Here is a 19,914-nt window from a genome sequence, read left to right as displayed (position 1 = left end):
CACAGCCCTAGGGTGTTGGAGCTTGTATTTTCCCCATGTTTCAAGTTGAGGAAATGGTGGTTCAGTAAGAAGCTAAGTAATTTCCAAAAGCCATTAAGTATGCCAAGTGGTGGGGCAAGAATTCAAACCAGGTCTGCGATCCTGGAGGCTTCGTCCTACCTACTCACTGTGTAATAGCACCTCTGGGAATACCTAAGGCAGGAATGAGCACTTAGCAAAGCAGAGAGCTGAGCCCAACACAGATTCAAACAAAGCGGGAGAACTAAAAGCTCAAATTAAGCCTGGACTTTAAGCAAACTTTTTATTAGGCAGAGAAAAAGTACACAAAATATGTGTGTCACCACGTGAGTGCCCATGTTACCAGTACCCAGATCAAGATGTAGATGATGATCAGCTCCCAGGGCTCTGTTCATGGCCTCCATGGTCACTACTGCCATCCCTGAAGGTGATCGCTACCCTGACACAGTCACCAGAGGTTAGTTTTGCCTGGTTTTGAATTTTATATGATTAGAGTCATACTTTCTGTGTTTGGCTTATTTCACTCCACGTTATGTTTGTGAGATTCATCCATGGGATGCACGTGGCAGTAGCTGGTTTATTCTTATTGCTGTATGGTGAAGAGAACACTTATCCATTGCATGATTCATGCCCATTTGGCTTCTTTCTAGTTTGGGGCTTTTATGAGTAGCGTGGCTTTGGACATCCTCATAGATGTCATTTGGTGAACACATTTATACCTTGATGTTGAGCATATTCCTAGAAGGGGAAGTTGCTGGTTTAGAGGGAATGCGTATATTCAGCTTCAGCAGATACTGCCAAAAAGTCTTCCAAAAAGGACAGACTAGTACAGTGATTTAACGGTTTTCTTCCCATAGTAAATGGGCACTCCAGTAAAAACAGAGCTTTAAAATATTGAAGGATACCATAAAAATTATCCCAGGGCCATTCTTAAACATCAGAAGTAAACTAAAAAGAGAGTCTTCCTTGAAAATCATCTGAATGATGGAAGCCCTGCTTGCCAAACTTATGTAATAAAAGCTAAAGAGAAAGAAAACTGGTTGAAAGGCTCTTGAAAGGGTCGGTGTATACAGCAACTGGGCTGTCCACAGGCTACGCTGAAGACAGTAGTCTTTGGCCCAGGAAAGCAATTTCTAGTTCTCACCATCTATGTGAGACCTAGAACCTCAGTGTTTCTGGGCCTTGGGTGTTTCACATCTGAAATGACAGAAGGGCACTAGTTGAGCTCTCACTTCCATTTTGGGCACAACATGTGATATAGATAGATAAAGGAGAGAATGCTTCTGGCTTGTCAGAAACAGCAAGGATTCAGTCCTATACACTTACTATATAAGGCACCCAAAGCTAGAAGATATAAAACTGTGGATATACTTTTGTTGCAAAACAAAACAGAGGTTAGCTGGGCTGATGCATGCCGGGGAGTTCTAAGGACAACTTAAGTGCTGGAGAAATGTTTTAGGGATCTTATAAGGAAGTCTTTTAGGAAAAAAAATTTTTTTTTAAATATTTGGCCAAAATGATCCCAAGATTAAAAATAAATTTTAAAATGTGCTCTTGGGTTCCCAAGTCATAATGTTAAAATATCATATTTTGCCATGCTCAGCTCTCATTTCTCTTCCTTCTTCTATAGGACACCTCCCTGCTGTCTTTTTTACCCAGAACACCTATGACACATGAAACTCATTCCAGTAGGCTTGCCATTTTTCTCCCATTTTTATTATAAAGTTTTTCAATCACTATGTTCCTTTATACTTTTCCTCAAGAGCTTGATTTTTATTCTTCTTTGTTTAAAAATAAAAACATGTTAGGTTTACTAATTTTCCTCTGCATGCAGTTTTGGCTACATCCCATCAGTTTTGAAATTTAACTTTCTCTGTGTCACTACTTTCTAAAGAGTCTACTTTTGTATTCAAATATCCTCTTTTCTTTCTTTTTATCTGCAATCCTGATGAATTTTAAAATAACCTGACATAAGGTCTCAAGTTGAATAAAATCCATCTTGACAGAATCCATAAGAAGTCTGTCATTCTTGATATCTTTTTTTTGAAACTCCCCTAGCATTTATCCTGCCTCTTTGCACTTAAAGATACGCTTTAAAAGGTAATATACCCTGTCATGTATGTAACTTTAGCTTGTCTTTGCTTTGCCATGTTTAAACAGGAAAAGCAAATTGAGCCAGCTGTATAAGCAGTTCACAAATCTGTCTCCTCTCCTCGGTCTCCTCCTCTTTATCCTATTGACAGAGGAGGTCAAGACCAGCTCTGTGAGGCTGTACTGGATTTTGTACAGATAAGGATTTCTTTCATAGTTACATATTTTGGAAACTTTAGTTAAGTTCAGAGGAAAAAAACACCGTGAAACACCAAAAACCATACAGACATTTTGAAGACCATTCCAACTGTACTCAAAAAAAAGCAGTGTGAGACTCTCAAGCTGGGAAGGAGGGAGTGAAAAAAAAATTCTTTTTAAAATCTGAAGTTACAAAAGAGTTTATGAGGCTTCTAAGGCTTGTCACACCACGAAAACAAATCCCCTCATTTACATCCGTAAGGAGCCCCTGAATTTATAGCTCACTTTAAATGGCAAGTCAGAGTGCAGCAGGATTACCAGTGTCCAGACATTTGCGGAGGGCATTTACATATGAAAAGTAGAAAAGAAGTGGATATGTACCAGGACCCTTACCAATCCACTTAGGAAACTGAAAACCCAAAGTGAAAAGATCCTGTTTGGCCCCACAGTCTGACAAATACCAGTTAGAAGTGCAAAGGCTGTGAGCATTTAACATACACAGGACAGAAAGAAAAACGTCAGTTAACAGTTACTGGGTCGCGAGCCAAGGTTCCAGGCCAGCTTTCCGTGTATTAGCCCATTTAAAGTTCATGAAAATCTTATCAGTGAGGGAATTACCATCTGCAGTTTAGCAAGGAAAGAGCAGAGACGCAGGGAAGTTAAGTGAGACGGCCGCATAGTTCTGCTGGTAGAGCCCAAGTCATCAGGGATTAGAAAGCCCCAAACAAGAACCTGTGAATGAGATGTCAGACCCTGCTTCTTATTTATTCCTCCTGTAATTCCTCCCAGAGGATCCATGGGCCATTTTCCAACTCACATTTTGTCATTGACTGGGAACTGGTAAACTGTATATCCAAGACTCAGATGAGAGGATTATGGGGAGAAAGCAAGTTATCTGGCATGATTATAAGGTTTCATAAGTCAATATTATTTCACATGACTATATGATAAGCCTAAAATATCAAGATTTTGTTTCTGCTATTTACTTTTTTAAAATATATTCCTAACACTCCAGGAATAACTGGAGTAAGAAAGAAGTAAGGGAGGGGTGCCTGGGTGGCTCAGTCATCAAGTGTCTGCCTTCGGCTCAGGTCACAATCCCAGGACCCTGAGATCAAGCCCCGCATCAGGCTCCCTGCTCGGCGGGGAAGCCTGCTTCTCCCTCTCCCACTCCCCCTGCTTGTGTTCCTTCTCTCGCTGTCTCTCTTTCTGTCAAATAAATAAATAAAATCTTAAAAAAAAGAGAGAGAGAGAGAGAGAGAGAAGTAAGGGAGAATGGTACAATGGAGAGAAAGAGCTAAAGGTTTCCAAGGTTTCCATTCAGGAAGAAGAGGTGAACATATTTAGAAGAAAAAAAAATCAAAGCAGATCCGGGTTAATAATTGTGCCAGGTTTTAGGACCAAGGAAGAAAGGAAGTGCAGTGTGATAATTTAGTAGCCAGCCTGGCCTTCAAACACTACTGTGCAGTGGATTTGCTCTCATACTAAGTAAATGTTTCTTTTGTTGTTGTTGTTGTTTTAAGATTTATTTTAGAGAGAGAAAGTGTGTGCATGCGCACGTGCACAGAGTAGGAGCAGAGGGAGGGGGAGAGAGAAACTCAAGGAGACTCCACACTGAGCGAGGAGCCCAATGCGGGGCTCGATCTCACAACCCTGAGATCATGACCTGAGCCCAACCAAGAGTCGGACGCTTAACAGACTGAGCCACCCAGGCACCCCTAAGTAAATGTTTCTTTCAAAAAAAAAAAATCAAATATGCTAAGATACAGAAGAGAGACTAGCTTAGAAAAGAAAATGTAGACAATCTCTGAATGATGAAATTCACGTGCAGATCAAATAAAGCTCTTTTCCAAATTAAGGATTACAGCTGAAATTTGTTACACATATAAAATAACCAAAGCAAACACACAAACAAGAAACTGTCAGCTTTTTAAACTTTGTTGGCAGCAGTGGCCCATCAAGTCAGTAGACTGTCTTTTTAATTTTCATTCTTTGACTAGTCATTGAAAGAATTATTTATGAGCCTGTTATTTCATGTTTGAGAGGAATAAATGTATAATTGATGATTTTTCCTCTAGAAAGCTGTAGGCATTCGTCACTTAATTCCTACAAAGGTGAGTGATTAAGTAGGGTTATCAGCTCTGTTAATTTCTGACTCTATTATTATCACCCTATGCAGATACCACTGTCCTAATATTTCAAGCCAACTGATACCAAGCCAACTGCTTTAATATTTCATATAGATAAATTCACCACACTGGCAAAGCATAGCCCAAACTTAAGACTTCTGCCTGTCCTGCACTGCACAACTAAAATAAAAGACTTTTAGAATTGCAGTGAGAGAACAGTATTTCTTGAAGGACATCAAACCAACTCCTCTATTTTTATTAACAAAAAACAAGTATATTTCAAGCACTGGGCTTTGAGGGGACCTTTGATCAGGAGGATGGCTCTCACAAAGGCAACATTAGAAAAACAGTGCTAAAAAGAAGTAAACATCTCAGATGTCCTACTTACACAACACTTGGAAAAACTGAGAATGAGCCTTTGATATTCTACTACCAAAAACAATCTTCATTTCTCTGATTTATTATTGTTAACTGTTCCTGGACAAAGTCAGCATATGATAATGTACGATCAGCCTTGATTTTCCTTAGAGGCCATAGGGGTCTGAGACACACTCAGGGGCATGCCTTGGATCAACTATGATGCTCCAGACATCAGGGAGAGTTCTCAGGCAGCCAGAAATAAAGACCCCTTACAACTGTCAGAAAGGGCGTTCAATTCTAGTGTTTTCAAACTTGGTCCATTCAATATTAAGGTCCACTGGAAATCAAGTCTTCCTAAAGGAAAGGTCCCCAAAGCAAGAAGTTCCCATACCCCAGCCCCATTTTTTGTTTTGTTGGTGTAGTAGTTCTCTACTGCTGTTTTAACAAATTATCATGAATTTGGTACCTTAAAACAATACCCATTTATTATCTCACCATTCTGTAGGCCTGAAGTCCAGAAGGCTTCTGGGTCCTCTGGTTAAGATTTCCCAAGGCCTAGGGACGCCTGGGTGGCTCAGTTGGTTAAGCGACTGCCTTCAGCTCAGGTCATGATCCTGGAGTTCCAGGATCGAGTCCCGCATCGAGCTCCCTGCTCAGCGGGGAGTCTGCTTCTCCCTCTGACTCTCCCCCCTCTCATGCTCTCTATCTCATTCTCTCTCTCAAATAAATAAATAAAATCTTTAAAAAAAAAAAAAAAAAGATTTCCCAAGGCCTAAATCAAGGTGTTGACTGGCCTCCTATTTGGGGACTGTAGAGGAATATCTGCTTCCAAGCTCATTCAGGTTGTTGGTAAAATTCAGTTCCTTCTCACGGTTTCCTAGTGGTTCCCGTTATCTTCAAGCCATCAACACACTGAATCCTTCCCAGGCTGCCTCCCTGACATCGCCTTTGCCAGCAGCTGGGAGAAAGCTCTGCTCTTAAAGGTTCCTGTGATGCATCAGACCCACGCGGATAACCCAGGCTACTCTCCCTTTAAGGTTGCCGAGTAGTAGCCTTAACTACATCTGCAAAGTCCCGTTTTGCCATGTAGAACATATTGACAGGCATGGTACTGGGGGATAAAAGTCCTGGGGGCCAAAACTTTGCCCATCAGAGTTGGCAGGGTGGAGCGTTCCATTATTTGGATTCCTTCAAGGTCAGAGGACTCAGACTGTTTCACCGGGATAGTCAGTTATGCATCAATCATTAATTGTTTATCTGTGTTTCCTTGAATGAGTTAATATTTCTAGTCTGCACCACCATTCCAGGTAATGAACACTACGTCCCTCATCCTGAATACCTAGCTCTGGTCTGGCTGACATCATCCATGTCACTTACCCTTATAGAATACTGAGGTGCTGCATCCCAAACATGATGTTCCCTGGTAAAATCCAAATTATTTTAGGATTTCTTGGCATAGTTACTTCTCCTTCCAAGGCAAACAATCTTAATTGAAACTTTTTGTGCATTTCGGCACCTTAGAAATTATCTACAGAGAACATCTGGAATGAGGCACAGAATCCCAGGTGTGAAATAGTTTATAACTTTATACATAGGTAGGGTAATGTTTTCTACTTTGTTTCTAATACTAAGCCAGATGATACCCCAGAAGTTTCCCTCATATTTTTCAAAATTTTCAAGCATTAATGCATTAATTCAACCACCAACAGTGATATGATTCTTGGCATCAAGGACAATGAAGTACATGTTCCCTGCCTTACTGCCTCGCACAAGAAAACTGCAGGATGACAACGTGGCAGGTGGCCCAGAGAAGTTAAGACCAGCCTGGGAAGGTTAGTGTGGCGGGTTTCTACAGGAGGTGACGTCTGAACGGAGTCCTGTTGGTCTAATCTAAATGTTAGGATGATGCACCAGGGGAGAAATAGACATTCCTTCTAAGCAGAGGGTCCTGGCACATGTAGATAAGAAGGAACAAAGATGGTGAATATAGAAGGGGGAGCCGCTAGTGGGAACTGAAGCTGAAGAGGAAAATAGGGAGGCATTCTTTCATGAAGGGCTTATCTAAATCATGGTAAGGAAGCTGACTTTATCCTTAAAACAATGATACGGTGAGGGGACTGAGGAGTGTCTACCAGAGAAGAAACCACATTCTGGAGAGAGGCTGGGTACATCCCGAGAGCAAGTAAACTAAAATCAGGGGACGGATAAGGAAAATTAGGAGACTGATAAGCCAGAAAAAGAATAAAATACTACTAGTCACCACAGTAAGGCCGTGCTGGCCCAGGAGACAGACAGGACAGAGCATATTCCAGAGGGAGGACTGACAGGAAGTGTAGGAGGAGGGGAGAGAAGGAGCCAGTTGCCCACCACATTCCAGGCGCCTCATCTCATGTCGTTCCCACAGAGTCACCCCACCAAGCAGGCAGGACAGTCACTTCTACTTATGAGAAGGGGAAAATGGCTCAGAGAACCTAAGTGGCTTCCTCAGAGTCAGTAAATGATAGACTCGGGATCAGAAACTCTTGTCTGATTCCCAGGTTAAGTTTTGGCCCCCAGGACTTTCTGCTTCATGTGCAGAAATTTTACTCATGGTTAAAAACATCAAGAAGACTTCAGGCTCATAATCCTGAATGGGCATTTTAGTAAGATCTCAAGTGGTCATTAAAATGATGGGTCTGTCATCTTCATTCTTTTGAGCCGAAAAGACAACCTCTAGGTCAAAGTTCTTGTAACTTTTAATAACCATAACAGCGATAAAGGGAAGGAATAAAGTCCCTAAACGCAGCTAAGCACTCAATCACTCAGCAGATATTAATAGAGCACCTCTAGGTGTACTCTGACATAAGGTTCTGAATAATAACCAGCTTGTTCTCATGGTACCTAGTACAAACAGAAAAACACAGTGACTGTATTGTATACATATTTACAAAGAAAATGGGGAACAAAGGTTATAAAGGAGATAGAATGAACTGCATATAGGGGAACCCCAGAAAATCATCCAGCATATCTGAAAATTTAGAACAAGGGATGAGAAGACCAAAGAAGTAAAATTCCAATGGAATTATTTAAACAGATGTTAAATGAAAAAAAAAAAAAAAACACCTTACATATTTAAATGATCTGCTAAGAGAAAATAATCCATACTTCTAAAGATAATTTTACCACTTTCCTTTTTTTGTCCATGCTCAAATGCCCATTCACTAGACTATGCATTGGAGTGGTGGTGGTGGTAGTGGTGGTGGTATGTGTGTGTGTTTAAACCTAAGAGGGAAGAAAGTGCTCGGATCAGGGTGTGTTTCTCATTGGTGAGTAAGTCCTCAATCCCTTAGTCAAGAGAAGTGTAAGCCCTTCAGAATGGGGCTTGGGAGGAGCCAGGAGGGGACTGGCCATCTCCCTGAGTGACTGGCCACTTCAAAGACCAAGAAGGCACCTGAGAAATGTACCTCCCTCCCCGTCACCACAATGTTTGAATTTCTAGAAATACATTTCCTTTCTCCTTTATACCAACTTCCCACTCTTACAAGCCATTTATGATTGAAATCGTTGCATTAGATTTTTCTATCCAGTTGTTACAGAAAATAAGACTCTGAAAGTTAAAAATTTTTCTTGCTCCACTTATTGCCTACATATTTTCAGCTGAATGTATAAAAATCCACTTTTATATTTTAAGCTATCCTCAAAAAAAGCCCATTTATTTTCAGGGGGAGTGATTAGTCTAAAGTCTGTTTCACCTAAACTAGGTTACATATTACATTTCATGCCTTTAATCTACAAATATCAACTGGAATTCCTTCGTGGTCAAGCTAATGTGCTAGGCCCCAAGGAACTTAGAATCTAGTAGGGAAGCCAAAGCATCAATCACTACCACACACAAAAAGTAGTACATGTCCCAAAGAACATCCAAATCACGTTCAGGTCAGAACCTGCCCTCCATTTTATAATGTTATGAAAGAAAAAGTTATGGTATTACAAAAGAGTAAAATATCCTGCACTCATCATGAGAGGACTTTTGCTACTCCTAATAACACACAAAGCTCAGCAAAACAAATATATGCATAAGAATAAAAACTGAGCTGCTTATTAAACATGTAAGTGAGCTTTCTAATTTGGATAGGCTCCCTATTGCTTTGATAGGCTCCCTATCAAAAAAGCCATGGGGATCAATTTTCCATCCCAACCAAAACTCTAATCAAGTCTATTTAGTGAAGACTAAAGGTACATCTCGGTAGCTGCATTAAATCCACAGATTGCTACTTTTAATGCTAAAATGAGATAGGGTAGAATGATCTTCACTCCCATTGCAGAGAACACAAAGGAATCCCATTAACTATCACACCTTCTGTGAGCATCAAACAAGAACATGACTCACCTGGGACTCTTTCCTTTTCCACCAGACTAGAGGATTTGACATAGACGCAAGCCCTGTAGCTTAGGTAACAACCCCCTCTTCTCTATGGCTTAGGTTTGGCCCATGATTGACACCCCCAAAATACAGGGAAATTGCCAAGACTCGAGCTTTTACTTCAAGTGAAATGTAGTTTTGAGCAAAGGAGTGGAACCATCACTTATGTTTTTAAGGGTTCACTTGGGCCACTGGGTTGAAACAGTCTGTAAAGGGAAACTAAGGGGGGACTCGGGCAGGGAGGGGACAGTGGCTGTCTGGGAAGTAGTCGGATTGTGGAAAAGATTTTAAAAATCTAGTCAATGGGATTTTCTGACACACTGAATGTGGGGTATGAAAGAAAAAGGAGGCATATATGACTTCAAGATTTTGGGCCTAAGCAACTGGAAAGATGCATTTGCCCCCTCACTGAAATGAGGGAGGCTGCAGTGGAATACATATGGGGGCGAGTGTGAGGGGGACCAGGAGTTTGATGTATTACTAGACATCCAGTAGGAAACATGGAGTGGGCGGATGGGTATTCATATTTGACGTTTAGGGGAGAGGTCCAGGCTGGAAATAGAAATTTGGGTGCTACCAGCATATCACAAATACTCGATGCCCTTACTGGAAAACAGCAAAGGACTCTTGACACTGACTAGAGAATGATCTCACAGTAAGGATTCTCGTTGGGTGTGAGGGAAGCAGTACTCTGGCAGAGAGAAGCCTATTCTCTCATTTCTCTACAGGGCATCCATCTAGTCTGACATCATTGTTGGTAGGGGGCAATATCAAGCAAGAGACAGAGAAAGATAGCTGCTTTTCATGTACAGAACATGAAGGTCACTTTCCAATGTTAAAATGAGGTAAAGGGGAAATTAAAGCAAAGAAAATCTAGTCAAACACAGTCCAAAATAGTAGTCTGGGAGAACCCCTGTGGTATGTCATGTGCCAAAGGCATCTCATCTATTTCAGGGGCTCCTGTTTTCCCCTCAGCTCCCAGACACTTTATCTCCTGCAGATAACATGCCAACAATGGATCCATTCAACAATTTCATGAAGGTGAGTGAGGGGCAGGGAGCAAATAACATAAACTCATTTCCAGCCAAATTTGCTATCATAAGCCAAAAAGCACATAAAGATTCATAACATTTGCCACACCAACATTTACTTTCTGTGGGAAGCAGAAAAGACACTGGACATTTAAGCTTTAGATGTTCTGAGTAGGGAACTGAAAAGAAGCCGTTTCTATAGGTGTAGTCTGATAAACTCAAATCTAAAAGTGATGGTAAACATCAAACTAATGTTTTATATTCAAAACAAGCTCAAGGCCATCAAAAATGTACCCATCTGTATTCAGTCCTCTCAGTGTTTATGGACTGCATTTTTGGAGGGATGGATATACAATGTCATCTTTCCAGTACCCTATTTGTTTTTTAAACTTCCATTCTAATTTACCAACAATTCAGTTGGACATTTACATTTACTAGCCTATTCTATCTGAGATGAAAAGTGGGCCACCAGTTAATGAAGAATTAGGAATATAGTGAGATGAGAAACAACCCAGCAATAAAGAGACTTCATTACCAATTCCTCACTCAGCAGTCAACCGAAAATAAGGACACTGCTACCCATGTGAAGATCCATCCATCCATTCCGCTCATAAAATTACGGAGAGATTGAGTGAAAACAAAACAACTTTATAGAAGGCATCACAAGTAGTCCAAATCTTGCTTCAATTTTTTAGCAAGTATTTGCTCTGCCAGGAAACATTTCCAGAAAGGAAAGGTTTTGTCTCAATTGCTGTGGCAGCAAACATTGGTGTTGAAGCAATCAGAATCAGGTTGGTATCAGGATACTCTCGCTGGCTTCTATGGCTTTCAAAATCCTTGTACTGCTATCATGGGCGTTTGCCAGTAAATGTGACTTTTAATACTTCATCTTCATCCAGGTGTATTTATACAACTGTGATTACAGAAAATTTTACAAAAATTGGTGTAAATATGCTGTGATACCAATCCAAAAGGACAGTTTTTCTCCCTGTATAGTTACACCAGATTCACATATTAAGGTACAAATTAGTCTTTACTTCCACAAGCCCAAGGTAGGTCTAATCAGTAACTTTATAAAGCTCTCAGGTCAAATTTAAATAGCATTACTACATATTTGTGAGAAAATGCCCAGCATGTCATTATATGTTATTATTTAATCCTCAATATTTTATCAGGTAGTTGTATTCTAAAAGCTAAGGGATTTTACTCAAGGTTATATTACGAAGGGACTGAGTTGGGATTTACTGAACCTTCTTCACTAACCCTGTTAACTACTCTACTCTTGTTATTTGTGTCATAATTGGCAGGAAAATCCTTTAAAAACTCTCTGGCTTTGCTTTGTTCTCAAAGTCCACCTTGGGGAAAGAGGAACCCCCAAAAGTGCTCGCAGGTGGACAGGAAAGCAGCCAGAGGTCTTGGGTGCTGAAGGAACCCAGAAGCATCAGAGATGGAAGGCTTTCCTGGAGACAGAGGAGGGGGCGGCCTGGCATATGGTCAGTGTCCATCAATATCTGACGAATAAACTTTTTTTTAAGTAGGCTTCATACCCAGCACAGAGCCCAGTGAGGGGCTTTGAACTCACAACCCTGAGATCAAGACCTTAGCTGAGATCAAGAGTTGGACGCTTAACTGACTGAGACTCCCTTGGGCCCCTGACGAATAAACTCTTATGCCTAAAATTCTATCAAAACATTTTGGCTAGATAAGATGAACTCCAGAGGTATTTCAGAATATCAACAGATTCTGGATGAATTTAGATATACAATTAGCCACCTTGGGAGAGTATTGGCCTTTTTGGCATAAAACTGGGTATTCTGTTTAGTAACACTTTTCCAGGAAAAAAAAGAAGGGACCAGAGCTTCCTTTGTCCTCTGATCATAAGGAAAGGGTCTGGATTAAGCAAAAACGCAATTTGCAGGAGATGCCTGGGTTAAGAGCAATAGAGTACCAGCGGGCACGAAGGCCTCCACATGCTTCATTTTCTTCTTCCCTGCCTTATCATCTCATCTCCAGGCATTTGCTGAGGAGCTTCTGTTTGAAACAGAAAAGCCACTGCTCTTAACTTCTGGTGTAAATCAGTCTCCCCAGCCCATCTTCTGCCAACTCTAGAATCTCCTGGACTCCCCTCCTCTCTCCTGAGCATGCCCTGAACAATGTGGACACCCTCTGCTTCCCCTCCCTGAGAACACCCTCAGAAGCCCCGGAGCCGCCTTCCCTCACTCCCACTCCTACTGTGAACAGTGGCTCACTTGGGAGAACAGAGACATTTGTCACAACTTTCATTCCAAAGTTTCAGGAACAACGAAGCCTGCACAGTTTTGAAAGAAAGATCACAGATATCTTCTTGCGGTCACCAAAGCAGAGATTTTCTCTTTGTTTTCAAATGCTGTCTTGCAAAATTTCTCAAGAACAAACATACATAATCTGACCTTTGAAAACCACTCTCCACTTAAATAGAAATTTACTTACATTATACTTCACACCGATCCTAAAGCTCACTTTGTGTTATTTGTATCTTTTTGTTGTAAGAAGACATTCCAAAGAAAAAGTGGTCATGAATGCTCACACTTCTCTTACTGCGCACTACCCACCCACCCACAGTTTGGTACTGTGCACTACCAAACACATACACAAATTAAACCCGAGTTCAAGTCAGCATGGCTTTTTGTCTCAAAGGCTCTCGGTATCAGCCACGTTTTGACAGTAACAACAATAAAAATTTAAACCTGAAGTTGATAAAACCTGGTAAGTGTCATGTAATCAGCACGTGGAGGATGAACGCTGCTAACATTACACCCAACAGTGTGTGTCATTACATTGCCTGTCAAATTAAGACCTCCTCATTTCAAATCCAATTGCTGTGTATGATTTGATAAAATGATCGACATTTTTCAATTTAAGAATATCTTTCTTCCCACCTAGTGTCCCCCAATAAACAATCTTGACAAGCTGCTTAATCATGCAAAAGCTATTAATTGCTTAAAGACCCTTAGGTTGTTTTCAGGCGGTGTTTCCTTCTGATATTTATAATGGGAAAATACATACCCCTGCATACCTTTGTGCCTGCTTGATGGTGGTGACACGGCGTCCCGAGTGGTAAACTGCCTTCATCACACTGATCCATGTGCCTTCGTCTATTAACTATCACCTTTACTAACGTGTGTGCAGACTACTGATCACACCTCTGAACCTAGAGGGAGTTCAATCCAGCTTAGGTATGATACAGCTCCCCCAGTGGGCAATCGGAAGAGGAAAAGGCGGGGAGCGGGGGACTATAAAAGACAGGAAAAAAGAGGAGACAAGAATAGGTAAAAATGGAAGAGGAGATATTAAAATGGAGAACTTAACTGAAACCTTTGCCAGTGCTTTTGGTAATTCGAGTCCTTTGATTCAGTTCCACCAAATTACCCAGAGCATTATCTTTGCACAGAGCATGCTCCAGAAATAAGCAGACCCCCAGCTCTGTGAGCTTCAGGCAGCGAAGCTCTGTTAACTGCCTTTTCATTCCTTTAAGAATAGCATCTCCTAGTTTATACTGTATCATCTATTTAGCATGGTGATCTGGCTTCTCCTTCCATTAACATATTTAAAAACAAAATTTTGTTTTATAGCACAAGGAAGAAAGAACTAGAAAGCATGATAGAGTTTTCAAGGGAAAGACAAAGGAAATAAAGGGCTAGCTTTGTTGGGTTTATTAAATTTCAAGGGCTCTGCCCGCCAGTTGGAAAAATGCATGATATCACCAGTGTGTTTATTAAAAGTGCTACTTTAAATTGCAGATTGAGCAAATGTGAATTCCCCTTGGTAGCTGTAGGTTATTGACTAACAATTATATGCAATTTTTAAATGAAAGGAGGAGGGAAAATGGGAAAAACTTGAAGGACTATAGTTCTAAAATCTGCTGCTAATTTAAGTAAAATTTAAAATCTAAATGTATGCTTAGTAAAATGTCCAGATTCACAAAGATGCAACATTCTCAAGATCACTCTGCATTTTGATTATTAAAGTCTTTAAAAGTGATGCTCAGAATCAAATAGCAAAATAGTATAAACTTTGCTCAATGCTTCCTTGACAGTTTAATAGTGATTTAAGAAGGGGGTGGGGAACCTTCCAGAGCGAATGGTTACTTGCTAGCTAACTTGAAAAATACACTTGTTTCAGCACAGAAATAACAAATCTGTTTCTGATTCCAGACATTATTTTCCAAATGGTGCCAAGAAAAGAATCTAAGGAATTCTTTTACATGCACAACATACACGAGACAACTGGAAAGCAGTCTGTGATCTGTTCCAGGATGCATGTGGAGGGAGAGAGAGCTGAGTTTCTAGTATGAACGGCCCTCGTGGGAGCAGAAGCACATGCCTGAGATAGTTCATAGCTGTAATCTCCAACATAACTCTTTGCTATTATTAGACAACCTAAAGGCTTTCCTAAGTCTGTAACTTGTGAAGCAGAAAAGGATAAAGACAGGACCCTACCATGCTGAGCATGCAGGCAGCTGGGATACACCCACTCCATAGAATTTACCACTTTTCCAATCCATGAAACTGGGATTTCTAGATCTCAAATGGCAATAAGGGCTGAGAAAGGGAAAGAATCTAGTCCAACACACCAAAGCCAGGTTTAAATCCCCAGAGAGAATGCTGACCAGGTAAAACCCAATACTAAATTCAGAAACTAAAGGTCCATGATGCTCATAAAACAATGAAATTATTCTTGGACCACAAAGGGATATATGTATTATTCCTTTCCACATTAAGAATGACATTTTTAAAATAATACTTTATTTTCTCTACTTTTATTTTCTAATACTTTATTTTCAACCACATATATAAATTGCTTTGCAATTTTTAAAATTATGTCACGAATATGACAATGATTCAAAAGTACGTAATTTAGCAGGCGTCACTTGTGCTGTATTAATAAGGGGAAGACTTAGCAACAAAATCCACTTTGAAGAGAAGGAGGCTAACAGGAGAATTCTGAAAGACTGAGTCATCCCCAAGACTGAGCTATCTAATGCAACTGTTTAAATTTTGGCTCGCACTGAGATGACTGCAGTGAACCAAGTTTAATTTTGTTTTTTTGTTTTTCCCTTTCTCAGGAGGATGAGTTCATGAAGAAAACTGGATCATTTATAGGAAAGAAAAAGGCAACATTTTCTTTAGGGTGACTGACCATAGTGGGTCCATTCTTCACCCTTCTACCTGCACATAAGCTTGCACCGCCATGAGCTTCACATGCATCATCAAAGCAGCTATGCTGGATAGTCATTCTTACAGTGCCACACTTGCCATTAAATACACCTCTTGTAAGGCTAACTTCAATCGTGTGATTTTACACATGGTCCGCTCTAAAGGGTTGAACAGTGTCTCAGTAAATCCACGTCCACCGGGAACCTCAGAATGTGGCCTTATTTGGAAAGAGTCCTTGCAGATGTCATCACTTAAGATGAGGTCCTATTCTGAATTAGGGTGGGCCTGAAATCCAATGACACATGTCCTTATCTAAAAATGACAGAGATACCCCAGGAAGAAGGCCACATGAAAACAGGGCCACAGATGCTACCACAAACCAAGAAATACCCAAGGCCACCAGAAACTGGAAGAAGCAAGGAAAGACTCTCCCTAAGAGACTTCAGAGGGGAAGTCACCCTGCCAACACCTTGATTTTGGATTCTAACTTCTAGATTATGAGAGAAGAAATGTCTGTTTTAAGCCACTTACCTACGGGTAACTTGTTACAGAAGCTCTAGGAAACGAATACAGATTTGTCTACTAACCAGTGCCAGTTGGCCAACGCTTTGTTACCAGTCTGCAACAAAAGTACTACAGGAAGCAAGATTAAATGCTTAAGGACTCATATAGCTGTTTGACACGGTGCTGACATCACACAGCACATAATGTTGTTTTACAAAATATCTGTCTGTGATGGATTGGAAATTACAAGGAGCTAAAAATAGTCTTCACAGTTACAGATGCACTGCGAAGATAATTAATATTTACAAAGAGGAAGCTGGAGTGCCATAATTAAGAAATTTGCATTCTGAATCATTTCAGAGAAACTTGTATTCCACTCAGTATTGGTGGTAAAAATATTTTATTCTAATATTTTGAATAGCATAATCCACGAATGGTTTACAATATATGCATGGTAGTTAGCTGTTAATCATATTATCTGATTAGCCGGAAACTTACTTCCTAGACCATGGTGGATCATTGATAACACAATGAAGGAACAACACACCAGAGCTTTGTTAACCACAGGGATCTTGGCAGAACTTAAGAGAACATCTTCTCAGAGACTGGGAGCTCAGACATTGTTCACACAAAATGAATGTGGGTGGAGTAAATGGATCTGAGCTACTTCAACGGCAATAATAGAGAGTAACTATAACTATGTGAGTTATAATAGCAGACAGCAATGACAAAGATGACATCTCTCTTCCAAGAAGGCATTTTTTTCTAGCACCAAATTGACCAAAAGCTGAGTAGACATGACTTTAGAAAAAAACAGTCTAAATGAAGAAAGAGGAAACCCTGCAGCAATATGGGAGACCGTCTGATGTGAATGTTTTCTCTCAACAGTTAAAAAAAAAACACACAGGAACATGATTTACCCAAACGAAGGGCAATCATGTTTTCCTTTAACATCAATGCTAATCATAACCACAGATTCAAGAGCCCCTAGAACCTCAGCTAGCCATAGAAATAGGCCAATTAATGAAAGCCTCTGAAAAAGTCTCCAACAGAGGGAAACACAAACACGGTAAGAAACACAAAGCATCTGCAAGTAGCCCTTCATATTCCTGTGTTCAGTCTCACTCACCAGTACTTTCTCATGAGTCTGCCTCATCGGAAGCATGGAAGGGCAACCTAAAAATCATTACTGTAAATCAAGAGGCTATAAATCACAGGAAGAGAGCCAAATGTCGACTGTTGGTTCTGGCTGCTGGCAGATCAGAAAGTGGGCTTTAAAGGGGATTGTGGATTCCTGATTTGAACACACACTTCAGCACAAAAGTACTTGCTTGTCATCACATGCCATTCACTTGACTTTCTAAACTTTCCTAAGTTACCACGGAAACTAAGAGTCCATGAAATTGATAGATTCTTTAATAAAATGAAATTGCTGTTATGGGAATGGGTGGAGACAAATATGCTGAAGCTACAGAAGTCATACCCTGCAACAACTCCACACCTGCATTCAATTAAAAAATCCTAAACCTTAAACTATCATTAGATCATAATGATTTCAACTACACTGCGGAAATTACACTAGCTTAGCATACACCCTCCTCCCATAATACTGAATTCTGGCTCATTATCGTTACATTTTTTTTTTGAGCAAATAATTTTTTAACAAACAGCATCATGAGAGCCCATAAGTCATTTCACCTAAAATTATTTTTCAGAACTATTCAAATTCATTTCAGTCTTACAGAGCTCTTTAGAAATACACTGCAACTAGATACTCTCCATAACAAGAACTAATTAACTAACTGAATTCTTAGGGAGAGAAAAATGTGATGTTCTTGTTTTTACCCCCTTGATTTCATCAAATGTGTATCACCCATGGAAACAAATACACCAAACTCAAAGTTTCATATTAAAGACTTTGGTGGCTTTTAAGGTGTCAAATTAGAGTGAAATCTGTAAAGGTGGAAACTAGAGAATCCATGCCTAGAACTCATTAATGGGCTTTGTGGACAAAGAAGAAATCAGCAAAGCCAGCCAGCCAGGACCACTTCATTTCCAAAAGCTGAAAAGCTGTCAAGAATTTCCCATCAACAGAATGACATACACTGAAAGATATGAACAAAATAGTCTACTCCGGTTCCAAGAGAATTAATTTTAACTCTTCCATTCCAACAATCTCATAGACAAACACACTCTCAAATGTCTAAATTAATTACATTAAGACAGGAGTTGTAACAAAAATAGAGTCTGAAGAAAAAATAATTGCCTAAAAAGAGGAAACACTCCCTAACTAATCAGGGAGTCTCTATATATACTCCTCTGTTCACCATCTTACAGTACTTAGTAAGCACTATCATCCGTACATAGCTAGAACAAGAAGTATGTTCTACAAGAAAATTAATTTCATTCCTGAATTCACACATTAAAGCTTCAAGCAATAGAATCGCTTTCCCCTTCCCATTCACTCTGATCCTTTACAGGAGCAACTTATCCCATAAAAACTTCTCTGATAGAACTCATGCTACAACTGTAAACTATTCCTACTTTCATTAAGTTTCCTTAATTCTAAACTTGTAACTACTTTTGTCAATGACAAAACACATACAAAACACATCCAAACACAGAAATATCCTTTCTATCTAAAAGAAAATTCCATCTCCCCAGCAGGAGGTCTTTCTTCCTGTTTGCAACAAAAATAACAAAAGAACAATGACTTTTTCACTTTCATACTTGCAAACTCCCCCAAACTTTGATTTTAATAGTGCTAGCCTAGCCCTGTGACTTAAGACTCTGATGCCAGATGATGGTTCTCCTAACTATAACTTCACCACCCAAATGGACCCAAAGCCCCCTCACCTTTCAGGCAGAACATTCTGAAGCAGTGCCATGGAGGGGCCGGTGCTCTATGGTCCCATGGAGCCTGCAGTGCTAGGCACAGCTGTCTCCCAGCCCACCTCCCCACATTCACTGCCAGAGAGCGGGGCACTCAGCCAGCAACTGTGATTACAGGAAGCCACTGCCCAATCCCCGGCTTTCTGGGCTGAGCTGCTGACACCTCCCTATCTCTCATACGCTGTTTCACACCATGGAATCAGCCAGGATCATCTTGGAAAGTGAGGGGCGCCAGGGGTGAGCAGTCACTGTTCACTTAGTCCAGGGCAGAACAGCGTCAGGGCAAGCCCGTTTGTTTGTCTTATCAGCATTTTCCACTGCACCAGATGCAGGACCTCACGTGATCGACAACACAAAAAGGAAATCACTTGATTCGGTTTAACTCTTTGCTATTAATTATGACTCCTATTCTTGGACCTCATTATTCCTTTGTTACTCATATTCTTAACTTTTTTTTTTTTCTGGCGTAGAACAACTCATATACTGGGACATAATCAGCACTAAACATTATGGTGTGAAACTCTGCACACAGCTGTTGGAGTCGATATAAATGGGTGGATCTATGTGAAGCACTCAACAGTGTTGAACAAGGAGTAAGCACTGTGGAAGTGCTGACTGTCATTATTACTACTACCACAGCTAGTAAAAACTGGAGTGTTAGGATACAAATCTGAAGCGTGTTACGCTTTCATGGCATTGCCATTTCTCAGATGAGGAAACAAAGATCAGTCCACTTACGTCAGCATCGGAGGATGTGAATTTCTCACTCAGCTGCAGCCGTAATCGGATTGTCCAATCTCTCCTCCATCGAAAAGCTAAATTCACTCGGCTGCGTTCAAGATTACTGTAGACTTTTTAGCACGGGTGAAAAAGCCATCAAAGTCATTTTACTGCCTATCTAAAGAGAAATGGTCTACAAATGTGGCCTTGGGAGAACCCTGCTTGAAAGTACTGTCTGAACTGTGAGTGCCCTCGAGATGCTTGGAGACTCTCGAACCCCCTGGCCACCGGAAGCAGCCATTGTTTGCAAGGCCCTTTGCTGTGTGCAGGTCTTCCTTTTGACTCCACAGGATGCAGGAAACTGACTCACAGAA

At 40.5% G+C, this 19,914-nt stretch overlaps 1 protein-coding gene across 3 annotated transcripts in view; it reads right to left on the bottom strand.

The window, feature by feature from the left end:
• The window catches only part of NHSL1 (NHS like 1), a 127,456-nt gene that overhangs the window by 85,754 nt on the left and 21,788 nt on the right, over positions 1 to 19,914 (bottom strand). Inside the window, exon 1 of one of the 3 annotated variants that reach the window (XM_027602867.2) lies at positions 18,785 to 18,902. The exons of the other annotated variants lie outside the window; for them this stretch is intronic. Within the exon in view, the coding sequence (XP_027458668.1) occupies positions 18,785 to 18,800 (16 nt within the window). The 5' untranslated portion in view covers positions 18,801 to 18,902. Of the gene's footprint in view, positions 1 to 18,784; positions 18,903 to 19,914 lie in introns of those variants that run through there. 3 annotated transcript variants of the gene reach the window in all.

Source organism: Zalophus californianus, chromosome 7, assembly GCF_009762305.2.
Source record: "Zalophus californianus isolate mZalCal1 chromosome 7, mZalCal1.pri.v2, whole genome shotgun sequence".
Classification (NCBI taxonomy): domain Eukaryota; kingdom Metazoa; phylum Chordata; class Mammalia; order Carnivora; family Otariidae; genus Zalophus; species Zalophus californianus.
This window is presented reverse-complemented; position numbering and strand designations above follow the sequence as displayed.